The 25618-nt window shown below is 34.0% G+C and overlaps 1 protein-coding gene and 1 pseudogene across 1 annotated transcript; both read right to left on the reverse strand.

The window, feature by feature from the left end:
* Positions 1-2800: 2800 nt before the first annotated feature.
* Positions 2801-9179, reverse strand: LOC132031066 (UDP-glucose flavonoid 3-O-glucosyltransferase 6-like; annotated as a pseudogene).
* A 3753-nt stretch (positions 9180-12932) lies between these two features.
* Positions 12933-21147, reverse strand: LOC132031068 (vanillin aminotransferase). The gene is made up of 17 exons (XM_059420916.1): positions 20990-21147; positions 20737-20818; positions 20223-20295; positions 19500-19597; positions 19293-19385; positions 18604-18677; positions 18439-18477; positions 17759-17847; positions 17528-17604; positions 17086-17160; positions 16480-16611; positions 15514-15601; positions 15310-15388; positions 14165-14255; positions 13632-13710; positions 13392-13507; positions 12933-13305 (listed from the first exon to the last, which is right to left on the reverse strand). The coding sequence occupies exons 1-17, from the start codon at positions 21004-21006 to the stop codon at positions 13186-13188; spliced, it is 1422 nt and encodes a 473-aa protein (XP_059276899.1). The 5' UTR covers positions 21007-21147; the 3' UTR covers positions 12933-13185.
* Positions 21148-25618: the final 4471 nt, after the last annotated feature.

Consider the following 25618-nt stretch of genomic DNA (forward strand, 5'->3'; position numbering starts at 1 on the left):
CCCTACAAATCTCAATAACTGAAATTAAGACTAAAAATAACTGAAAATCAAAACATATTTACAAAGAGAATCAAGAATTCATGTCACGACCCAACTAATGAGCCACGACGAGTGCCTGACCTCTATTGACCAAGCACCCATATACTTGTACCTGAACATCACTGAATAACTGGGTGGCCCATATGACTTATAACTGAACCATGCTGACTCATACAAAAACAACATCAAGAACTATCAACCGTCTGTGCATATATATGTATATATACTGAAAAGAACAGTGCAAGCCGACTAGGCCGCTAAGTATGTTGTACACAAAAGAATGGGAGCCGACAGGGCTACATCACATACCAGCTATCTACAACTGTCTACAGACCTCTAATGGAATAGAAAATTGTAGAAAGATGGGACAGGGCCCCGCCATACCCACATATGCATGTACATCTCAAAACGTCACACCAAAATAGACTGCAGCTTCAGGTCAAATAGAGCGCACCGACTATCGCTGAGTGGAAGTCCTACTGAGCTGGTTCGCCTATCTATCTACCTGAACCTACGGGCATGAATGCAGCCCCCCGAGCAATAGGGGAGTCAGTACTAATATGTACTGAGTATGTAAGGCATAAGAACATCAAGTACATCAGAATCATAAGAGACATCTGGAAAATGAAAGCTAATCTCAATATCTGAATGCATCTGTGGCTGAACATCTGTATAACTCTGTATAACATGAAAGTGCCTCGAAGGGCGTATGATATGAATAGGTCATAATATAACTATTAGTGTTGTGGAACGTACAGCCCGATCCATATACCGTTAGTGCTGAGGAATGTACGGCCTGATCCATATATCATATAATAGTGCCGAGAAACGTATGGCCCGATCCATATATCATCGTCATCATTACTGTGCATCAACTGATCAGGTGCTAATGCGTATATAATGCCTATCCCTTTATCTATACCCCATATACATATAATATACGCGTATATAACGCCTTCTGGTCAAGGGTCAATATGCATATGTATAATGAATGCAATGCATAAGTATAATGAGTAACTAGAACTCTCGGAGTGACATAAGGTCGCACTACCTCCGATAGACATCTTTTTAGCTAACATCATCAATATGTGAAATCTCAGGACCCAAAAACAGAAGGAACAATCATAAAAGGGGATATAGGAACATCAAAGACTAAGGTACTCTTACTACTTCTAATAGTAGAGTAATATGGAAGCTCGTTTACTTGTTTGTTCATTCATATCATAAGATCATGCCAAAATGAAAGAAAGGACAGCCTTAACATACCTTATTCGCTTTTCAAGCTAGCTATGGTACTATCCTGAGCTTGACAAATCTACACACAAGACTAAGTACCAATTATTAGACTAGAACGTACTCATATACCAACCTTAATCTAGTTTACAACTTTACGCAATTCGGGCAACATCTCCTTTGTAAACTTAATAATCCTCCAATTCCAATTCAACCAAACCATCAACAACCGTATCAACAATAACAGTATCAATTCCTACATATCAAAATATAATCAATTCTACTCCAAATCCTCTCCCAAAACAACCCCTTGCTCAACTTGACCCTTATTCAACTTACTACTTCATAACTATGTTTCCTTACTTAAAACCACTAAAATTCTTAATACTTAACTCAAACACAAAGGTAGGAATCATAAACATACCTTGAGGGGACTAGAATACCAAGAATCAACTTCAACTCCAACTTCCAAACTTCACAACTTCAATGAAACCCTAAGAACAGCCTTCTTCTTCACTAGCTCGGGTTTTACGAGGCTCGAATCTTGCTAGAATTCTGACAATTTGATGGAAAATGTTGAGGGTAAATAATTTAGGGTTTGCTCTGGTTTGAGACTGAGAAAATAAGAAATAAAGTCATGGGGTTACATATATATAGATGGATGAAGAAAGTTCCAGCGGTGCGGATCGACGGACGGGTCGACGGCTCGTCGACCTGCCACTTGAAACTTTAAAGGCAATGGAGCATCGACGGCGCACCACAACGGCTCGTCGACGTGTCGACAGTCCATCAAAGGTGACTGGTTTCTGTAGACTCTCTTGAGTCGCTCCGACTTGCGATGATTCGATTCGTTTAACTTCTAATCCTATCGTATTGCAAAGAACGCATACTTATACTTTGGTACACACGAGGTAAAGCACTTAGTATCTCAAATCTCGAGTACGGATCTACAAACTAAGGGTATAAACCATCCATAAGCCAAAGACTTCCTTGCGATAGAAACGGGGGGGGGGGGGGTTGTAACAATTCACATATGAATACATCATCTTACAGGCATAACATTATCTTTATCAACATAGTCAAATTCCATACATATATTATCTTAACTTTCAAGGATACATCATGTAAGATGCTACGTAAGTCGGATTGTGTTTGATAGATACACTTGAGGCCAAGTTAGGGGTTCAATAGGAACAACACTTAGTTGAGGTGCCAAAATGAAAAAATGATGCAAGTTTAGGGGGCCGCATATGCATCAATCCTTACCTTTAACTTCAGAATAAAATTGTATTACTTACTGCATGGGAGTACATAAGTTCTGTACAAATTAGTTGCATGCAGATTTGACTTACTTTAAGTAGGGGGGGCCCAACAAAATATGTGGTGTAAAGTCAAAACTCAAAAGAAACCTTAAGGTCGATAATTTTAAATTATAACAAAAAATTTAAAGCATGTGACCAAGGAAAATTCAGAAAAAATCGTTACAAGTTCGTCTTGTGTTATAGTTTATTGGAGAACTAATAGGAGCTTCTAGGTAATAAAGTTTGTCAGTGTCACCTTATTTGCCATCTCACGGAAATATGTGTATGTCAATGTGAAACAAATAGAGTTCACTAAAGATATTACAACAACCAACAAAAGCTCGTGCTCAGCACGGGCAACCTTCACTAGTAGCTTAATAAACGAGGGTACAAACGAACTAAATCGATCAAATTACAAAACACATGTATATCCAATGCTATTAGCACGAATCGAATGGCTAATTACCGAGTATTCTCCATGATAATCTGGATAAAACCTCCAATACAATTATAAGAAGAGCCACCTTCCATTGTTGTCGCTCTGCTCCTCTCCTTCATATCTTTCACTTTCATCCGAATTTCATTCTCCGGGTTCATAAGTTCCCTTATCACTTTCTCAATCTTCTCTGCTTTCACTATAATTTCTTGGCCCATCACTATCAGATCCTTCCTGTAATCCATCTTAATCTCGACTGCCATTCCCAAATCCTTAACCAATTGAAACGCATTACCTTGTTGCTCTGCGTACATTGGCCAAGTAGCCATTGGCACTCCGAAATAAATGATTTCCAAAGTCGAATTCCACCCACAGTGTGACACAAAGCCTCCCACTGCTTTATGTGACAAAATTGCCAATTGAGGTGCCCATCCTATCACCTGTTAGGAATTGATAGAGATGGAAATAAGAACCTCTTGATAAATGAATTTAATAAGATACAATGTTTAGTAATAAAATATAAAATAGAGATAGGATGTGAAAATATCTATTTGATGTATAGTATAGAAGGTGATGTCTTCAGAGTAAATTTTCGTTATTAGCTAGATAACAAAATGAAGTCCTACTTGCAAAATAAAATGCATCGTCCAAAATTTTGTAATGTATACTCAAATAGAAGTTCCAGATGACTCTTATATCTTTCAACTATTTTAATAGGAATTTGGAGTGAAACACAAAATAAAAGCAACTTTGAGAGTGAAAAGAAGAGCCAAAAGATAAAATTATGAAAAATTAGATACTACTTCTTTTTTTAAAAAAATGTTGTGCTTTTTAGCCCACTAAGTTTTAAACCACTTAAAATCAAATTTACAACCAGTAAAGGTTGTGGTGTGGTGGTAAGTACCCGTCCTTAATCAAATATTCAAGATTCAAGCCTTAAAAATGAAGTCAGGTTTGATAGGGAGCGTTTTACCCCATAAAGTGAAACTTCCTGATGCGAATCCGACTTAGTCAGGTCCAACGCGAAGACACAAGCGTGTTAAAATTGAAGATGAAGACACTGTATTTGGGAATTTTCTCTGTGTAAATTTTATTCATCAGTATGTACCTCTCTTTATACACAAAACTATCTAACAAAATGTAACAGAAAGAAGAGGAAATGGACAAAACTAATTACACCTGTCCTATTCTAATTTGTCCATTGTATAACAAATTTTATTCTTTCTCGTGTTGGTCATATGACCATATTTAAATCTGCCATGATTCTAATCTAAGGGTGGAAGATTGATCTATCATGTGTGTGTGTTATGGGTGAGATTAATCCACTGGCCGGACATTAATTCTCCTAAACGTCACATAAATTTTTCTTCTTTTCTCTCTCTCGTTTTCTTCTTTTCTCTCTCTCGTTTTCTTTGTACATCATTTTTCTCTCTCTCTCTCTCTCGTTTTCTTTTTCTCTCTCTGCGTTTTCTTTGTACATCATTCTTCTTCTTCTCTCTCTCGTTTTCTTCTTTTACTGTCTCTCGTTTTCTTTGTGTTTTCCAACATCCCCCCTCAAGTTGGAGGGGAGAGTCATGACCCCCAACTTGGACAAAATCGCTCTGTGAGAAACCCCAGAAAGGGGCTTAGTAAAGAGATCGAGATTTGTTTCTTCGATTTCCAAGAAATCGGAGCACCGCCAAGGGTAATGAAAAATCCACTAACCGATTTACGTGAATCTTTACACGATGCCCAGTCCGCATCGCAAAAGCCGATAAAGAAAAAGATGGATTGGAAGATAGTAATATGCCTTGACCGGATGCGAGCCGAGGTATCGTAAAACTCGTAAAGACCGAGAAATGTGACAAACATGGTCGTGCATGTATTGACTTAGAGCAAGAACGACAAAAGACAGATCTGGGCGAGTGTTGGTCAAATAATTCAACTTGCCGACCAAGTGACGATAAAGCGTGGGGTTATCCAAACGAGGACTATCATCCGCTCGAAGTTTGGAAGAGGGATCCAAAGGAGAACCAACCGCAGGCAAATGAGAAACATCGAACTCATGAAGCAGATCCGAGGTAAATTTTCGTTGGTAACAATAAAGCCATGCTCTTCTCGTAAAATTTCCATGCCAAGAAAATAGTGAATTTCTCCCAAGTTCTTAACTTTGAACTGCGTATTGAGAAAACATTTGATATTCTCGAGCTCACTCAAATCATCCCCTCGTGAGGAGAATATCGTCCACATAGACTGCTAGGATGGAAATTAGTGACCCGATGCAGCAAAAACGAGAGATAATCGTTTAAGGAAGATGAATAACCTTTGAAAGCTAATGCTCACTGCAAGGAGCATGCAGCTATGAAGCTTGCTTTAAACCGTATAAGGACTTTTTCGGAAAGCCACGACATGGTTAGGACTAGGAGGTGTCGGTCTGCGGGAAACTTCATAAAAACCTCTTCTTGGAGATCACCCGTACGAACGCATTGTTGACATCTAGTTGTGAAACGGACCACCGCTTCTTCTTAGCCGCAATGGTAAGTAGGCACTTGGATAGTGGTCATTTTCTGCATCGGTGAAAAAGTTTCTCCATAATCTATACCTTCTCTTTGGATATCCCCCCTCACCACTAGTCTTGCCTTTAGTCTTTCAATACTCCCATCTGAGAGATGCTTTATCTTGTATACCCATTTGCAAGGTAAGGCTCTTTTTCCTTTAGGTAACAAGACAACTTCCTGTGTTTGATTGTTTTCCAAAGCCTTAATTTCGAGTTCATGGCTTCTCTCCAACTTTGGATGTTGGGAAGCTTTGGTTATGTAGCCGAGCTCGGTGATGTTAGAAAGGGAATGAAGCAGGTGCCGATTGTTGAGAGATAATGCGGAAAGCATAACTCCTAGGCTTAGGAGAGTGATCAAAACAAGTTTTCCCTAGATCGGTGAATATCACACTATTGCAAATGTAGTCTTTTAGATAACCAGGTTCATGAGATATCCTGCTAGACCTTCTTGGTGGATTGGTTATAGGGACAGAAGTAGAAGTAGGAATAGAAGCTGTTGGTGTAGGAGAACTTGGATAAACAGGGTCAAGTTGGGGTAATATAGGCTGATCTGTAGAATTCATTTGGTGAGGGGAACTTAGTGGCAGATGAGAGAGTGTAGAATCAGAACTTCTCCAATGATCAGAAGTAGTATGGTGAGGTTCTGAGGGTGTAACTTGCTGAAAAAGATCATGGACTGGTGGTGTTGATTGTATTTGAAATGGACAATCAGAATGATCATCTAAGGAAGAAGGGGAATTGAGGAAAATAGGTGTGTGCGGGTTATCAGATGAGTTGAAAGGAAAGTGTGATTCATGAAATCTCACATCTCTGGATACAAACACTTTCTTTGTATCAAGGACAGCTTATATCCTTTACTGCCGAGTAAAGGATAGCCTAGGAAAACACAAGCGGTAGCTCTTTCATCAAACTTGTTCCTTCCTTGTCCTAGGGTGGAAGCATAGCACAAACATCCAAAATTCCTCAAATGATCATAAGTAGGCTTTTGTCTAAACAATACTTCATAAGGTGTTTGCCCGCTCGAGCACACTAGATGGCAGTCGATTAATGATGTGTGTAGCAGTCAGAATAGACTCTCCCCAGTAGGACATAGGCAATTTGGATTGGAGCATCAATCCTCTAGCAATCTCTAAGAGGTGTCTATGCTTCCTCTCAACAATTCCATTTTGTTGAGGGGTAGCTACACAAGACGATTGATGCGAGAATCCCTTGTGAGGCTAGGAAAGTCGATTCTTGTGTGCCTCTTCCCAACTCAAGGCATTATCGGACTTCGATCATTTTAACTTTCACATTGAATTGTCTCTCTACCATAGATAAAAAGCTCTTTAAGACGGAAAAGCATTACTCTTAGTGCTTAGTAAGAATGTCCATGTTCCTTCATCTTGAAATCATCTACTATGGTGAGAAAGAACCTGAATCCATTATAAGTATTACACTTGTAGGGTCCCCAAGTGTCTATATGGATGAGATCAAAAATGTGTGTGGACTTTATGCTACTAGTAGGAAAAGGTTGTCTAGTTTGTTTAGCTCTAGGACAGACATCACAAATAAAATCAGAATTGAAATCACAAGGAAGAAAACTTAAATGTTTCATTGCTGAAAATGGAAGGTGTCCCAACCTTACATGCCAAAGCTTTACATTAGGAACAGCATTAACATGTACTGAATTAGATGGGATAAAGGTATCAGAGCTGTCTTCTTCTTTTCTCTCTCTCGTTTTCTTCTTTTCTGTCTCTCGTTTTCTTTGTGTTTCCAACAAAGCAGTGTGAAAACCAAAAAAAAAAAAAAAAAAAAAAACATCACCTTTCCAATCCCTTGTGTTCTTTGCAAGAACCCTTCTGGCAAGAATTCTTCAAAATTTTCAGTCACTTGGAAACCTTGTATCTTTCTCTGGTGCTTCACCCACTATTTTCTTGAGCATACGCTATTTCCTTAACTTGCTCTTTTTTAAAACTTCCACCACTACCAAAACAGAGGAACACTAAAGATGCAGGGGATTGGTCATCTAGCCACTTCGTAATATTCTTATCTGATTCACCCAATTTGTCACTTTCAACATTAGTAAGGTTCAACACCGGTCCGACAGGGTATACAGGCGGTATATTCTTATCCCGTAGGAGCGAGTTGATCGCATGGGGCTCGATTTCAACACATGTGTTTATCATAATACCTTTGGTTTCTCGAATCCTTCTCGTAAGAATGAGACACATGTGGGAACCTCCTCCTTCCTTGTCTAAGGCTATAGAGGGCAAACATTTTGCTGGAAATGGATTGACGTATGTTGATATAGAAATTAGTGCTTCGGGATCATTTTTGTAATTGGTAATATCGATGTCAAATTCGTCACAAAGGCTCTGCATATGGAATTGAAGACCAAGATTGGCTGCACTAGTGGTGTAGAAAACATAGGTTGGTAGCTCAAATTCATTGGCCACATCTATCATAGAGGTGCAGAACACGTCGATGACAATACCTGCCATTTAATTTTAGTATCATCAGTCAACTTTATTCACTATAACAGTAAAGTCACAAAACTATCTCTCATAACAGTAAGTGAAAGTCTCTAGACTTTACCCACAAGAATAGTAAAGTCATTAAAATGGAATATTTTTTATTACATTAAAGTAGCTCAATATTGTCCATACTAACAGTAAAGCACTAACTGTTGCCCATTATAACGATAAAATTTACCCATCAGGGTGATTTTACTGTTACAATGGGTAATGTTCAATTAGTTTAATGTAACAAAAAGTAATTTATTAACTCTACTATTATAGTAGGTAAGCTCAATATTTTTCTTGATAACGAGAAACTCCTGAAGACTGGCGGCGCACGGGTCGAAATTTGGTAGATAACGTGCCCACCCCTCCACAGTTCAACCTAAATACCATTTTTTGTCTAACAGACAGAGGCAGGTCTACACCGTATGTTACGGATTCGACAGAACCTTGTGATTTTGTCTTAACTTCTATATTTGTATTAAGAGATCACTTATATGTAAAAGTAATCTAACATGAATCTAACCGTTAATCATGTCATAAATTTAGAATCCACAAACTCAAAATTCTAGATCTGCCTTCGTAGCAGAGTTCGCGCCCGCTATATGCGCTGATCTCACACATCATGAGTTATGCTCTTACCACTAGACCAAAACTTGAGTTAGCAAACTTCAGTGAAATTAATCTGAATACCTGCTAGTGTAATATTTGACTGGGACTTGAGAATTTCAGCAACAGCATGTCTTACTGCAGGCTTATGACCAGGAATAAAAGAGGTGAAAATATTCCCTTTGAGTAGCTGCAAAACAGAAACATCTTGAGGAAGTTGAATGAATTTCAAATTTGAGCTGAAATTTGAAACTGATTTGATATAAGAACTAAGCTTGTTGTCATTAGGTAATTGAATAATGAGGACTGTAATGGACATGTGTTTTTCTCTAGTTATAAGAAGTTTTGCCATTTCTACTGTGGAAACTAAATGACCAATCCCTCGACAAGTAATGAAGATCAACTCTATATTCTTGCTTCCTTTCATTCTTTTTTTTTTTTGGCTCAAAGGTTTATGCCAACTTGAAGTTTGATATTTTTTGAAACTTGAAAAGGAAACTGGACTTTTGTTATATTGTTTGATGATGAGTCTTTTAATTTATAGAGAGATGAAGATGTAAAAGTTACTTGGAGTCATGAAACACCTATTAAGTGGAGACTTGGAATAAAAAAAAAAGATTAATGCCCTCACATCCAAGAAGGGGCGGATCTAAGGTTTAATTTTTATTTGTTCAATCTTCAAGGTTCATAGTGTTGAACGCTATTATATTTTTAAAGTAATGTTATATATAAATTTGCGTTGAAAATATTAGAGTTCAGAAGAACCCAGTATCATAATGTTGGATTCGCCCCTGCATACAAGGGTGTGGCCTACATAGGTTAATGAAATGAATGTAAAATATTGGAGATCACGGTTCAAATTTCAGTAAAGAAGAAAAATTAAGCGATTTCTCCTTATTTATCTAAATTTTGTAGATAGAGTTACATAATATTAGTAAATTATATTAAAAGGTGCTCAAGTTGATCTGTATATCTGCTTTATCTAAAAAAAGTAAACGGATGATAATGATGTCATGGCATAGTTGGAAAATATTTTATATGGAAATATCTGACTAAGCGGAGTAATGCTGAAAAGAGAAATAGTCTTGTCTTAGTGATCAAGAATGGTAATATCTGTTTTATCTAGGCCAAAGTCATAGATGGACTCCTGAACTTATCCTGATTTTTTATTTAGACCCCTTAATTGAAACGTTGACCATCTGGACTCTCGAATATAAGATAAATTATGTCATTTGAACCCCTCGTGCCAGCTGGGCACACGCGTGCAGTCCACTTACAGTGACATGGAAAAATAGACCAGTGACATGAAAAAATAGACCAATAAAAATAAGCCATGTCAATAAAAAAAATTAATTTAAGAAAAATTAATTTTAAAATCTATTTAAATAATTTTTAAAAATCTGAAAAACCCAACCCATCCTCTCCGATAGCCCACATCATAGCCGCCACTGCCTCTGCCGCCCCCATCACCGCCGCCGTTTCAAAATCTATTTAAATAATTAAAAAAATGGTGCCCTTTTTTGTCGGAGATTTATTTAAATAGATTTTGAAGTGGAGTAGCGGCGGAGGCGGCGGCAGCAGTGGCGATGGCGGCGGCGAAGTGGGCTATCGTAGAGGGCGGTTTGAGTTTTTCAATTTTTTTTAATTATTTAAATAGATTTTGAAATAGAATTTTTGTTAAAATTAATTTTTAATGATTAAAAATTTGAAAAAAAGAAAAAATTTGGTAACTCACGCTCTGTTTAAAGCAGTGCACTGCACGCGTGTACCCAGCTGGCACGAGGGGTTCAAATGGCACATTTTATCTTATGTTCCAGGGTCCAGATGTTCAACGTTTCAGTTAAGGAGTTTAAATGAAAAATCAGAACAAGTTCAGGGTCCATCTATGATTTTGACCTTTTATCTAAAAAAGTAAACGGATGATAATGATGTTATGGCATAGATGGAAAATATTTTATATGGAAATATTGACTAAGCGGAGTCATGCTGAAAAGAGAAATAGTTTTGTCGTGGTGATCAAGATTGGTAATGATGTCATGGGCTTTGCTGGTTTGTATTTTAAAAACTTTGAAATCAATTCATCTTTTGGTATTGAGGGAGCTGTGTTGACCGAATCATTAGAGTTAGTGACTGCCTTAAAATATAATATAACTTTGGTTTTTAGGCTTTGTAATATGAATATATGATGGGTTATATAGACTTTGATTTTAATTTATATATGTTATTGTAAATAACAATTCTTAAATTCTAACCAAAGCAACAATCAAAATTTTACTTGAAACCGAAATTGAATTACAAATCATCAAATTTGTACTAAGACAAACAAAACAATAAAAAACATAATATGCAACTAAGATTGTATTGAAACCAACCAATACGGAATTCCCTATGTAATGGCCTAATGGGCAATGCCCATAATTGAAAGCATTGGATAATTCGTACTTAATAAATAGGAAAATTTACAGCCCATAACTATCTCTAAGACTTATTTATTAGTAATAGCTATCTTTTTTTGCTTAATTATTTATCAAATTACCATCTATAACTTGTTTTTGTAACTGTAGTATATTTCCCTAAAAATAAGGTACCTCTCTCCCACTTACCCACAATCTTTTTTTTTTTTCAAATATTTTACTCTCATATCTTCCATTCATTAAATCGTGTTTTACTCCCGTTATTCTTCACCATAATTAGCACGATTTCTTCTTCTTCCTTATCAGTTACCCAATCTCTACAGGTAACTAATTTTCATTATGTTATTTGTTGTATTTCTCTTCAATTGTTCATAAATTTCATCGTCTTTACCTTCACTTTTCATTCAATATTTTTTTAAAAAAAATTTCAACCATTGTTAGAATATCTTCAACAAGCTCTAACTCTCCATTTTAATGGCGGATATTGATACTCCAAGCAAAAATACACCAGTGGCAACAAAAAAAGCAGTGGAGGATCTCCAGCCAATGGCCGAAGCTCAACTATAACAATTCGTTTGCTAAATCTCCATAGATAGGCCGAAATAAGAGGAAAATCCTTCTTATGTTTTCAATCATGTGGTATTCTTTATCTTATGAGTGATGAAGAATAGTATTGATTATAGCAATATGATATTGTAGCATCATCTAGGAGCAAGAGAATAGGTTGTTGTTGTTGTAGAAACACCATTGATGAGAGTTGTAGAGCTTCATGCCCACCAAGTGTTTGATAAAATGTTTCAGTATATTTCTGTGTATCAACAAACAGTATATCTAATTTTTCAGTATATTTCAGTGTATTATTTCGCTGTATCTAAATGTATTTATCTTTTTTTTTTTTTTTTGGTGTAGAGCCTATTTTTACTCCAATTTGTTTCACGATTTTTGTATTTCACTGTATTTCAACGTATTTCTGCATTTTGTATTTCTAATTTATGAAATAGTTTCTGATATATTTCATTGTATTCCATTGTATATACGCATGCTACAACTTTATATTTCTTAAACAATCAATCATATTTCATTGTATTTCAGCATATATTTTTCTATATTTGGAAGTTTTCAGATTTTTAGTGGTTTTTGAATTCAAAAAGTTTTGATTGTGATAAAAGTTGAGATAGATTCATGAGCTGTTATGGAATGCGTGAAATATGATTGATTTAATTTAACTTACCATTTAAAAAGAAAAAGAAGAATCTATTAAAAAAATATAGCCTATTTTTACTCAACTCGATTTTGTATTTCCGTGTATTTCACTGTATTTCAAAAAATCTGTTCCATAAATAGCTCCTGATTTCACTGGAGCGTGTTTACTGTATTTCTCTATATTTCAAAAAAATAGAAATACACGTGTTTTTAAAGAAAAGTAGCTACCCTTGGTAATTTTGCATTTTATAGTTATATCTACTTAGAAGCCAATAAAAGGTAGCTATTTATGTAGGTTTCACTAATAAATATTAGTATGATAATTTAATTATAGTTTGAGACTTGATTAGCAACACTGCTAAAATTGTCTTGTAATTTTGAAGGTTAGAATTTTGGATAACAAAAAAATATGTTTTATGGGCCAAGTGGCCCAGCCCACGGCCCATGTAGGATTGAGCTGGGCTGACCATTTTAAGGCCTGTTTCTGGGGTGGGCCAGCCCAGCCCGGCCCATCAAATTTAAAAAAACTCAACAGAATGCGAAATAATAAAAATGCTTCTTGTTGCTTAAGCAATATATTCTTTTCTTTTTCTTTGATCTCCGCATTATATACTTGTTAACGTGAAAACTCTATGTAAATGCAGATTTTTGTATGAAACAAACTTGTTAACAAACCAAATCAATGTCCTTCAATAGAAAATTTCTAGTGCAAATTAAAATTGCAAGAAGCAATCACTTATTAGAAGCAAAATATCAACAATTAAAGAAGAAACGAAGTCTTTTTTTTTTTTTTTTGACAAATTTATACCACTAGATAGAGCACTAACTACCCTTTATTAAAAGTAAACAATCCCCAACAGGGACAAGACAAGCGAGGCAGGCAGACATTTTATTTAAACTAGATACATTATTCTTTTTATTTCTTTTCTTTTTTGGATTCATCAAGCTTTGCCACGAGCTTTTCCTTCTTCTGAGACTTGAGTTCTTCCACTTTCTTTTCAGTATCTTTCAGTGCTTTCCCATAAATGCTTATTAACTGCAATACCACTCATGGAAGTTCTAACAATTATTAACAGATGGTTGTTAAAATATTTCTAACAATTATATGTCAAGTGATATTACCTCATCAAGTTCTTCAAGAGTCAAGGTAAATGGAGGAGCCATATTTATGTAATCACCAGAAGAACTTACTAACATCCCATACTTAGCACATTGTGCTCCAAAATAGGCACCAACCTCTAAAGCAAAGAATGAACAATTTAATTAATTTGTAAAATTGAGCTTACAATTTAACTCTTACAATTTAACTTAATTAATCTCAAATTAATTAATTTTAATACAAAAGAGCAAAAAGAAACATACGCCATTGAAGAGGAAAAGGATCATTAGGATTTTTGTTATCCACAAACTCTGTGGAAAGTATCAAACCAGTTCCCCTTATCTGAAAAAAGCAGAACAAAAAGTAAGATGAATAAAACTAAAAGTTTAAAGTTTTATGTACTAACAGTATAAAAGATATTTATGCATGAGTTTAAGTTACGTCAATATAAGAAATTTTTACATTATCAGTTCATCTTTACCTGTTATAGTATATGATCGATCTTATTTTTAAGATTATAAATCCCACATTTTAAGGCGACTTATCTGAAGATATTTTTGAGTGACATGACAGTGTAAGAATAACTTTTTACTAGACAATGCATATAATTTGCATATAATTTGAACTCTAAATACAATCAGGTCACTTAAAAATTACTAACTGTAGATAATATACTATTTAATAGAATTAATTGATAACAACACAGAATAAATGATAAATAACTTGTTATAACATATTAAATAACATTTGATGGTATAATAAAATCATTACACTATCAATATATAAGTATTTGTACCTCCCCAATTATGGGACTGTCAGCAAATGCTTTCAAACCTTCTTGGAACTTTGGTGATATTTTGTTCACTAGCTCAACAACATTTCTTTCCCTGAAAAATAATTTGAATATTATGTTAACTACAACACCCAAGTTTGGAAACCACGAGGAGTATTTTGTTAAGATTTAAGCGCACGGACGGAGTAAAAGATATTTGTACAATTACGTTATTCATAAAGTAAATAAATCTTTATATTGATTGTGTTTGTAAGTTAATTCTTGCTTATCAAGCCAAAAATTCCATTTTTAATGGGTGACTTGCACAAAAAGAATTTTTTGGTGCCCCTATTGAAATTGATTTCGTTAAGAAAAATGATGCAAAAATAATTGCTTCGCCTAAATTTTTTATTTGATATTGGGCAAGACATCTTTTATAGCAAGTTATATTGATCTTAAGGATTTTGGTAACATCAAGTTATGTGATTATCAAGATGCTGGCCACAAATCTGGCTGAATTACCAGGATCTTTTCGATATTTGTGGTGGAAAATTCTGGCGATTCGTCAAGATTTAGCTAGAATTCCTAATGATCACCATAAGTTTTGCAGAAATTTCAGCAACAAATTTTTGCTTCAAAATTGATCCACAGGTGTTTTATATCAACTCCAAATTAAATTACTCTGATTGAAATTCAGCCTTGTAATGCTAGTTCAAACAATTTTCAATTGTTAGATTCAACTCAAGTTTACCTTTAAAAATCAATAAACTCACTTTGTTTTCTTCTACACAAGTTCAATAAAACTTAACAATGGTGTTCTTCAAATCTCTTCAACCAAAACCAATCCAAATAATAATCACAAATAAGTAACGGGTCTTCAATTTTCTACTGCACATATAAAGAAAATGGAGAAGAATGAGGAGGATGAAGATGAAGAAGAGGAGGAAAAATCCTGGTGAAAGTATATATTAACACGACTTTTCTTAATGGGGCCAAGAATTAAATGTGTATTCTTCCTAATTGAAGTTTCTAAAAATTCTTGTTTTCAATGCAGAGGGGTCACTCAAACATATTACCAACAATAAGCAGTAATATTGAACATAAATTAGATAATTAATATTTTTTAAGTAAAATAAATATAACTTCAGCCAGAAAAATAGGTTGCATACTTGTAGATCTTCAGTGCTTCCAACGCAACCGCACACGCGACAGGGTGGCCGGAATAAGTAAATCCATGGCAGAAAACACCTAGTTTTTTAAAAATAAGAATAAATAAATACATATAAAAAAAGAATTAAAACTATGAAACTTTTGGTTAACAAAAAGAAGAAGACTTTATATCGTATTGTATTGTACTGATATTATATGCTCACCTATTTTATTGCTTTCAGCAACTATGACGTTGGAAATTTCCTGGCTTATAAGAACAGCACCAATTGGCACATATCCAGAAGAAAGAGCCTAAAAAAGCATAGTTAAGGAGAGACAAATTCAGAATCCAGATATAACTTAGTAATTTGCATAGATTATATACAACATGATCTATAACAACAGGAAAATGTTTATAGTAATTTTAATTGGGATTTAATTTATATACATTAAGATAGCTGTAATAAACTTCTTATATAATTAATGTAAATTAATATATGTTATATATAGCAGGTTACTTTTCATTTACTTTAGGTAACAATCGATGTTTATTGAAGAAAATGACCTGCAATCACTTTTTAAATAACCTAATTGTATACATATCTTTTACACTGTTAATGCACAGATTTAAACTCTTCTAATTGCAGGTTAATTTAAATACACTAACGGTGTAAAAAATATTACATAATAATATCAGATCGCATATTAGATAGTTATAGAAAAATCTCTTAATAAACATTAATTAATTACAACAAAAGTTGGAGCGACACATATATAGGAAGCTTTAAGAAGTGAACTTCATTCTTGCTAGTAGCCAGGCAAAGCACACGAAAGGTTATTGCACTATATTCTTTAACCAGGGACAAAGTCTACCATTTGAATATATTGTTTATCGGGGCGATCACTTTAAAAGATAAATTGCCTAGTATTATTTCTTAGGTAATTTGCTAAAAACGATAATTAACCTGCTATTCAGGTTAATTTACTGATAGTACTAAAAAAATCTTTACACTAAAAGTGAATTTAACGCAATTCCCTGATTAATTTGGTAACTTAAAATATATAGTAGATCGATAATATGCTAGACGAGTTAAAATACAAAGATAATATTAAAGAAAGTTATATTATCCATGCATAGAAATTAATTCAAGCTATAATTTGGATTAATTGAACATAGTTATTTAATCTACCTTTGCTAAAGAGACAAGATCAGGTTTAATGTTGTACTTATCACAGCCAAACATTGTCCCAAGCCTTCCAAATCCACATACCACCTCATCCACAATGAAAAGAATGTCATACTTCTTGAGTACAGCTTGGATCTGAAAATTAGAAACAAAAACAAAAATCAAAAATAAATTTTTAATGAGTAGTTGACGTGTTTGATCAAAAAAATTATAAATACTATTTTTGTTATGATGATGAAAACACTCTTATAGTTATTTACACAAATATAAAGTAATTAAGAAGTATCTATACAAGGAAAAAAGACGAGCAACGCAAATGAGATGGAGTGGGAGTTAAGGTTTCAATTTGGGCTGAAGAATTCAGAAATTACAAAAGATATTAGGAATAAAAATAATATTTAAATTTTTTTTGTCAAACTAAAAGTGTTTATGTATCGAGGAGAAGCCATAAGTTAGAGATTACCAACTTATGACTTTGGTCAATTTTAGTTATTTAAACACTTTTGTTATTTGTAAAAGAATATGTAAACAATTGAGAAAAACTGATTTTGAATTTTAAACACTTTGACTTATCTTAGAATCTTAAACACTGCAAAAAGTAAAACTGACCTTCTCAAAATAGGTTGCTGGAGGAACAATTACACCTCCTCCCCCCATGACTGGTTCAGCAATGAAAGCAGCTACCTAGGTGAACATGTAAATTAATTAAGGGAAAAAGCTCAAATATGTCATCGAACTGTCCGAAATGGCTCATACATGTAATTCGTTCATAGTTGGATTTATTTATGTCATCGCCGTCACCGAAATGGCTCATCCATGCCATTTACCGTTAACAGCTAAAATGGTTGGTTTTACAATACCAATCTTTACATGTGGCCTCCAATTAGGGATCCACGTCGCCAAATTAAATTTAAATTCATCCCAAACCCGATCCATAACCTTTGAGTATAAGATGTGGTATAAGGCTGAGGCTTTATGTGGTAACTCGGACCATAAGCTCATGATTTATGTGGTAAAATAATAAAAGATGATAAAAGTAAATGGAAGTTACTGTTTCAGGCCCCTCTTTGAGTATAAGACTTTCCAAATTATTTGCCAACCTAGTCGCGAACTCCTCTTCCGTCTCACCTGATATACAAAATTTTGCAATTAAATACGATAAAAAATATTCTGTACCAAATACTTTCACTCAATCTATGAATGAATGCAAGACATGTGCTATTTACATTATATAATATAAAATCAGTATACCAAAAGAAGTGAGTATAAATAAAACATTTACCTGGCAAGTGATAGCGCCAATAGTGAGGGCAATCAGTGTGCAGGATAAATGGAGGTGGTAAATCAAATTGATAATGTAGTGCAGGAATCCTGCAAAATTAAAGAAAATATTAGCATAAATAACTAACACATAAAAATTTATTTTGCTTGAACTCTTTAGAAACACTATTGTGTTTGTATTTGGACCTTCAAAACTAATATTTTTTTGGACAATTGACACGACTACACCAAAATATTTGTAGGGTCCAAGCAACATATAGCTTGAAACAAATACTACCTTCAACCCATTTTATACGATGGCTTTTTTGTCAATCTGCTTAAAAAATGACACGCTTTGTGTGTATTTGAAAATTATTTAATTTTATAATTTTTATTTTACTTTTAAATAACAGCCCCCCACCCCCACACCCGCCCCCCCTCCCCCCCTCCCGACTTGCCCTGTTCTTCAAAAGAGCACTTAAATTATCGTCGCTTCCCTGAATATTTTAAATTATATGCAAAATGAGCTAAATAAGATAAGATCTGAAAATATTAGCTAATTTGATTATGAGCTCGGAACAAGTGACATAAAAGGTAAAAATCTTATCAAACGATGCTATATAAAATGACACTCAAGCATTTGTCGGTTCAATGCGAAAAATGTTATGAAAATAAAAAATGAATATTTCTGAAATGTATTACCCAGAAAGACCGGCAGAAATGTAAGTGGACCCATGGTATCTGTTTGAAGGGGACAAATATGAAGAATATTGTGTCAGCCAAATTTTTTTTTATAAAGCCAAAAAAAAAAAAAAAAAAAAATTCATGGAAAAAAACAAAAAACAAAAGGTAAAATAATTAGATTACGCTTTCTTTTGAGCAATAAATTTCTTTTTCTTTGGCCTCCCAAGGGCATTGTTGTAATACCATACCAGCTTCACCTACAGATTGACATGTAAAGGTTGAAGGTTATTTTAATATCCTTGAAAATCTTTCCACAAAATATCCTCTCTGCTACTAAAAATAGAAATTAGCAACGGATAGATTTTGTGGCTAAACAACAAAATTTTTGAATCCCCAATAGATGTACATGTTCAAATCCCATTAATTCTATTTAACTTTGAAAAATAGTTCGGATTATCAGAAATTTATGTTAGCTACGAGCAATTTAACGATGAAGTTCAAAATTATTTTACCCTCAAATAATTTTTTACAAAATAACCTTTTTTTTTTTCCAACAAAACTAATACGGATAATTTTTCTAATAGTAACAATTTCTTTTAATGTATAGTGGTGGTATAGATTTTTGAATCCCCAATAGATGTACATGTTCAAATCCCACGAGTAGCAGTTTTTTTAATTTTTTTTTTTAAATTTTCATTGTTAAAATTCCTGGTTCAATTACTGAATTAGGTCACTTGAAAGGCAATTACATATAATTCTATTTAATAGCAATGATCGATAATCTAGAGCTAATGATAAATAACATATGTTATATCAGGTTATATTAATGCATTGATACTGTAGAAATAATTATTTTATCAGTATATATAAACCTGAGTATCATTGGCTTCTGATCCGCTATTTGTGAAAGTAACTTTCGCCATTTTATTTGCAGTAAACAAGTCTAGGAGTTCCTTTGATAGATCCTGTATGTTTGACAAATAAAATTAATTACTCAGCCTGTGATATAATAATTAAGTGAAATAATTAATTTGATAGCCAAATTTAGATGCTATTGAACTGAGAATTTGCCATATTACCAAAGAAGTTTTTGTGGTACGATTCCAAAATGAATGGTAAAAGGGCAATGTGTTGAGTTGTTTATTTGCAGCTTCAATAAGACGAGGTTCACTTCCCCCTACAATAATGTGTAAGTTGTTAAATTTGTCCCATTGTTATAAAAAACCTTTAATTTTAATATTGTTACTTACTTTAGTGCATGTTACATATAAGTTTTATGCATCAATGATGTAAAAAAATATACACCAACGAACGTAAAACGGAAAGTCATCTCTTCTTTTTTTGGTATAACCACTTAATTAGTTGTGCTGTTCACCGATTCAATTTATTCAGATTCGTTCAACGTAAGTCCCGTTAAAAAGGAAAATGTTCAATACCAGAGTTTCTCCATTATCAGAGCTCGAACCCTAAACATCTGACTGAGGGTGAAAAGATTTTATCCATCACACCACACCTCTTGATGGTTAGTGGCGGAACTAATTAAATAGAAAGTATGACTTTAATTTATTCGCTTATGTTTTTCTCTTTCTTTATTTGAAATAATTTCTAAAATGTTAGATAGAGAGACAAAATTTCTCCTGCCTTAACACCATTAATGTAACAAATTAAAAGAGAAAACAAAGGATACCGAATCAAATGAAAGACATAAGCCAATAGAAAAAACTCATAAGAAAGACGTGTTAAATTTTTGGAGGAAAGAATAAGTGGTACACAAAAATAGTGCAATAAAGGATTGTAAGTACCTAAGGGGTTGCACCACAAGCCAGATAAAGTATCAAGATACTTCTTCCCATTTATGTCATAGACATAGGAACCCTACAACAAATTAACAAATGTTAAACACATAAGAATTACAGTTTCTTAAGTAAATATATATCTTAAGTGTAAGAAACTTTTACACTGTCGGGTTGTTTTTACCTGTTGTAGCAGATAATTTATACTTATTTTTAAGATTACAAATTCCACATTTTAAAAAGGCTTATCTAAATTTTTTTTGGGTGATTCAGTACTGGACGGAGGCAGAATTTTTAGTTGATCGGTTCTGAATCACGATTCTTTTTGTTTAGTGTTCTGAATAATTTTGTGTATATATTAAATAATTTTTAATACAAATAAAGAGTTTGAGTTCAAAGTTAATGAATTTTATCGAATCTGGATTAACCAGGTTGGCTCTGCCCTGCCTGACAGAGTAAAATAATTTTATAGAGACAATTCATATAACTTAAACTCATAACAAAAATAAGAAACAAATATAACCTCCGATTTTTCTATAACTAAAGGTCCCATATCAATCTGCCAGCCTCCAGTGAAGGGTGGCAACATGTCATGTCCCATAAATCTGCAAATGTGAACAAATTTTGGTTACTCGTTATATTAATAGTAAAATTATAAAATTATTTTTCACACTAAAGTAACTGAACGTTATCTAGTACTACAACACTAAAATTGTTAAATTTTGTCATAAAATTATTAAACTACTTTTTATATTAGAATAACTGAAGACTTTTACCCATTTATACTGCCCATTCCTTCAAGATTTCTTCTCTCTCCCTTTTCCAAGCTAAAATAGCCAAAGCTAAGAAAGAAATATAAAGCAAGCAAAGAAACAGAGAGAGAAAGAAAGAGGGGTTGAGACTACTAAGATGTTTTTCCAAAGATGGATATATATAAGGAAAAAGTTGTGAGGGCCCATTAATGAGTTTAACACATAATTCACTGACTATGTAAATAAATACAATGTACTTATATTATTTTTTATAAGTTATATACAGGTAAGTAACTTATCATGTCTTTAAAATTATATTTTGTGATTATAAATAGTTATTTATAAACATTTTTGAATAATTGATTAGAGTAATGCAGGTATATTAGTAATACATGGATTAGTTATGAGAGAATTTATGTATCATTTTATGTACAATTTAGTTATTCATGTATTAGTTATTCCATCTTCTATCATGCATAAAATAATACATTGATTCCCTCATAACCTCATACATATATTAATTATGCGGGTTTCTAAATTGCACGAAACACCGTATTACGTGTGTTGAATTTTATACATAGCAAAAGAATGCTACTAAATATGATATTACTTATGCAGATTTAATACATGAATAACTTAGCTCCTTATAACCAACTACTAAACGACCCCTAATTGTATAAATATGTTTTTACGTGATCTGTGTATATAAGTTGAACATTCCCCATCTATCACAATCCACGTCCAAGTATTCAATTCATCGGGTTGTTATGTGGATGGTCAATAATTTATTTTTTCTTTTATTATATCAAAGTTATCAAATATTTTTTTGCGATTAAAAAGCCACTTAACTTTTCTTAGAATCATGCCAGAAGTTATAAATTAATAAAAAAAGTCACTCGATTTTGCATGTATATATTTCAGATAGTTATTAGTAGCTGTCGTACCTTTAAGAGTGTGATTATAATTAATGATTTTATGTGATACTTAAGCAAATTTAAGTGACCATATATTTAAATCAAGAAAACAATTTAATAATTTTTTATGATATATAGGCAAAGTTGATTGATCTTTTTTGTTTAAAAAAAAATGATAATTTAGTGGCTTTACCATAACGATAGCTACGCCTCAATAAGTTGGTGTCGTTATAAATTCTCATGGACCATGTTAGTGGCTGTTTGAGTGATCGTGCTGTCGTGCATGCATGAAATTACCCCTTATTAAATAGGATTTTGACGCGTGGAAATTATGTGGAATACTTAGATCTATATGGATATTTTGTAAGTATGCTAATTGTACAATTCATTCAAGTCTTATTAATAGTTCCACATGCATGGTTGTTTGCATGCAAATTTATTGCACATACCAAATTTGGCAGCCAAGTTTAATCCTCATGGTTGGGTTGGGCCTGGAATGAGCTGGAGTGGCCCGGGAGCGCTAAGTTGCGAGGTACCAAGGAAGGGGTTGGCCAGAGCTACCCTTGTCCAAAGTCCGAGGGTTGTGAAGTGATACCTCCTTAGGCGGAATATTACATTGTATAGATAGGTTAAATTTTGGTTTTATAGGTATATATATCTGTGTTGATACCTCTTGATACAAGCTAAGGTTCAGCTCAGTGGTAAGACATTGCTAAAATTCCCTAAGGTCGTGTGTGCAATCCCAGGTTGCGACATAAATATAATTTTTTGACACCCCTTAATAAAAATCCTGACTCCGTCATCAGCCCAGGTAAGGTCCTATCATTTTGGGCCTGGTAGGCCAACCCATCAAAACACCAAACTGACAAGGTGGATTTAGGGTGTTGGAGGGAATTTCCAGGAGCTCAATAATTTTTGTGCGGATCCTGCATTTGTATTTGAAAAATCGAATAAATATATGAGAATTACGAGTTGGGAATAGATTAACAAAGTGTGTTTTTGATACAGTCGCAAAAGAGGAACTTAATAAGCATATTATTCCTCTTGGTCAAGCATTCATATTCCTCGATCCCAATGTAGGCCTCTGTTTTGTCTCTTCTATTTATTAAATTTGAGAAGGGTCAAAAACCCACAAACTTCAGATCTTGAATCCGCCTCGTGAACCGACCCGATTAAGTTAATTTTTTTAAAATTTTTTAACCAATATCTAGTCGTTGGTCTAAATGCATGTGTTAGACCTCTCTATTTGCAGTAATAATAACTACGCATGTGTTAAGACACAATTTAGGTATAACTGCAATTGTTTTGACTATACGAGTTTATCACCTACGTACCGTGTATGTGATCAGTTTTTAGAAGCCAAGTTTGCTTTTTTCAATAGTTACCAGAAACAGCAGCTCATACTAATATTGGTTGTGGTGGATTGGTAAGTAATCCTTGATTCTTAATTAGAGGTATCAGGTATTGTACCCTGATTATGGAGTCACCTTTATTAGGGAGCGCTTTACTTTCAAAGTAAAACTTCTCTACGCAAATCCAAATTTAATTAGGTCTTAATATGAATACCGAACACCGCGTGAAAAGTTTAAAAAGAAAGAAAAACAGCACTTCATGCTTTCTGGTGTGTGCATCTGAGGTGATAGCTCCCGAAACAATTAAAGAGGCACACATATATGTGCATGATACTCCCTCCTTTATTTTACTTGTCCAGTATACTAAAAATAGATGTCTATTTTAACTTGTCTAATTTGAAAAATCAAGAGATAATTTGCCATTCCATACTTATTTTACCCGTACTATTATTTATTGGGTTAGAAACTTCAAAAAATTGTTAGTGGTTGCACAACTTTTAAAGTATGTTTGGTTGATTTCAATTGTTTAGATGATTTAGTAATTAAGGGTGATACAATAAAACTGTCATTTTATTTATTGTGTTTTAAGGAGTGTGCCAAGTCAAACACGGACAAGTAAACACGGACGAGGGAGTAATAAAGGGGCACATATCACTATAAAATAAAAAAATAGAATAAGCTCCAAATTTCGTTTCTAAATCGCTCGTAGCTAATAAATTTATTTAATTATCTTTTGCTAGTCCATCACTTAATAAAATTAGTAACAAATTGCTGGTAGTTTATGCAAAGGGACAAAATTGCTAAAGGAATATCATATGACAAAATAGCATACAGTCCGATTGCCTAATCTACATTACTAGAAATCAAGTGTTAATTTTTATACATGGATTAACGAGATCTTCTATTGGACCAACCGAACTGCCCCTTAAATGTTGACAGTGATAACGTTCCTGCCATCTTAGACCTCATTTGTTTGCACTTATTGGAGGTCGAATCGAATGGTTCGTACCTGCATTAAGTGCATTTGTTTTAAAATTAAGATCTAAACACTTATTGGATCTGAATAGGTATTAATCATTAAGATCTTGAACCAAGTCTTAATATCATTAAGAGGTATTTTTGTATGAAACTTTTTTATCACCAGCTCCAACCCCAACCCTCCACCTCAACCCCACCCCCACCCACTCTCCGCTCCAACCTCACCCATCCACCTCAACCCCACCCACCCCACCACCCACCCACCCTCCACTCCAACCCCCCACTCCCACCACCCCCACCCCACCACCAACCCCAATCCCACCCCACACCACCCACCCCCACTCCCCACCACCAGCCCCCACCCCACACCACCCACTCCCCACTCCCACTACACCCATCTCCCACCACCAACCCCACCCCTACTCCCCACAAACCCCTACCCCACACCACCCAGCCCCACTCCCTACTAACCAACCCCACCCCACCACCCCCACTACCTCCCACCCCTCACCCCAACCACCCACCACCCACTCACCCCACCACCCCCACTCATAACCCACCATGACTACAAAACATCTCCACCGTTACTAGTGAACATAAACGTTTCATTTTTTATCAAATAATATTTTATTTTATTAAATTTGTATTTATTTTCTACTATTTTGTTACTTTTTAATTTGAACTGTATATTTATTATGTTTAAATAAATACATTATGCACGTTCAGATGTTAAAAAAACAAACAATCTTAATCATTCAGTGTTCAGATCTAGAGACAACATCTTAATCATTCAGATATGTGTTCAGATTCAGACGTCTTAATCTTAATGAAAACAAATGAGGCCTAATCAACATTCAATCCAAAGCATATGTCAAGTTACTAGAGAGGAAGTGACAAAAGTTTTCCCAATTGTAATTAAACATATAATAAAGAATCTTAGTAGTTAATTATAAAGAATTATCTATAAATATCTTTTAAATAACTTGATTGAGAAAGAATTTCTTTACATTGCTTGTATACAAAAGTCAAGTTTTAAGTTATGTACTCCGTTATTATAAAGAATTTCTTACATAGACAAATTACCCAAATGAACATGTTAGCCTCCTTAAAATGTAAATTTGTTATATTAAAAAATTAATAAAAGTTACATAGGTAAAGATAACTTGATGATTTGAATCTTTCTTATCCGGATTATGTATACAAATTTGATACAATTCGATTGAAACTTAGAACTTCAACGAACTAGCACTGAAATTCAGCCCAAAACTAGCTCAAATCTAATCCAAATAGCCCCAAATTTTAGATTCGAACTCTCCTTGACATTTAAGTTCTTTTGAGATATCACCCACACTCGTAACGAAGTGCATTTGCGGCAAATTGATTTTTCAAACTTAAGCTTCGAGCTTCTT

Source organism: Lycium ferocissimum, chromosome 9 (genome assembly GCF_029784015.1).
Source record: "Lycium ferocissimum isolate CSIRO_LF1 chromosome 9, AGI_CSIRO_Lferr_CH_V1, whole genome shotgun sequence".
Classification (NCBI taxonomy): domain Eukaryota; kingdom Viridiplantae; phylum Streptophyta; class Magnoliopsida; order Solanales; family Solanaceae; genus Lycium; species Lycium ferocissimum.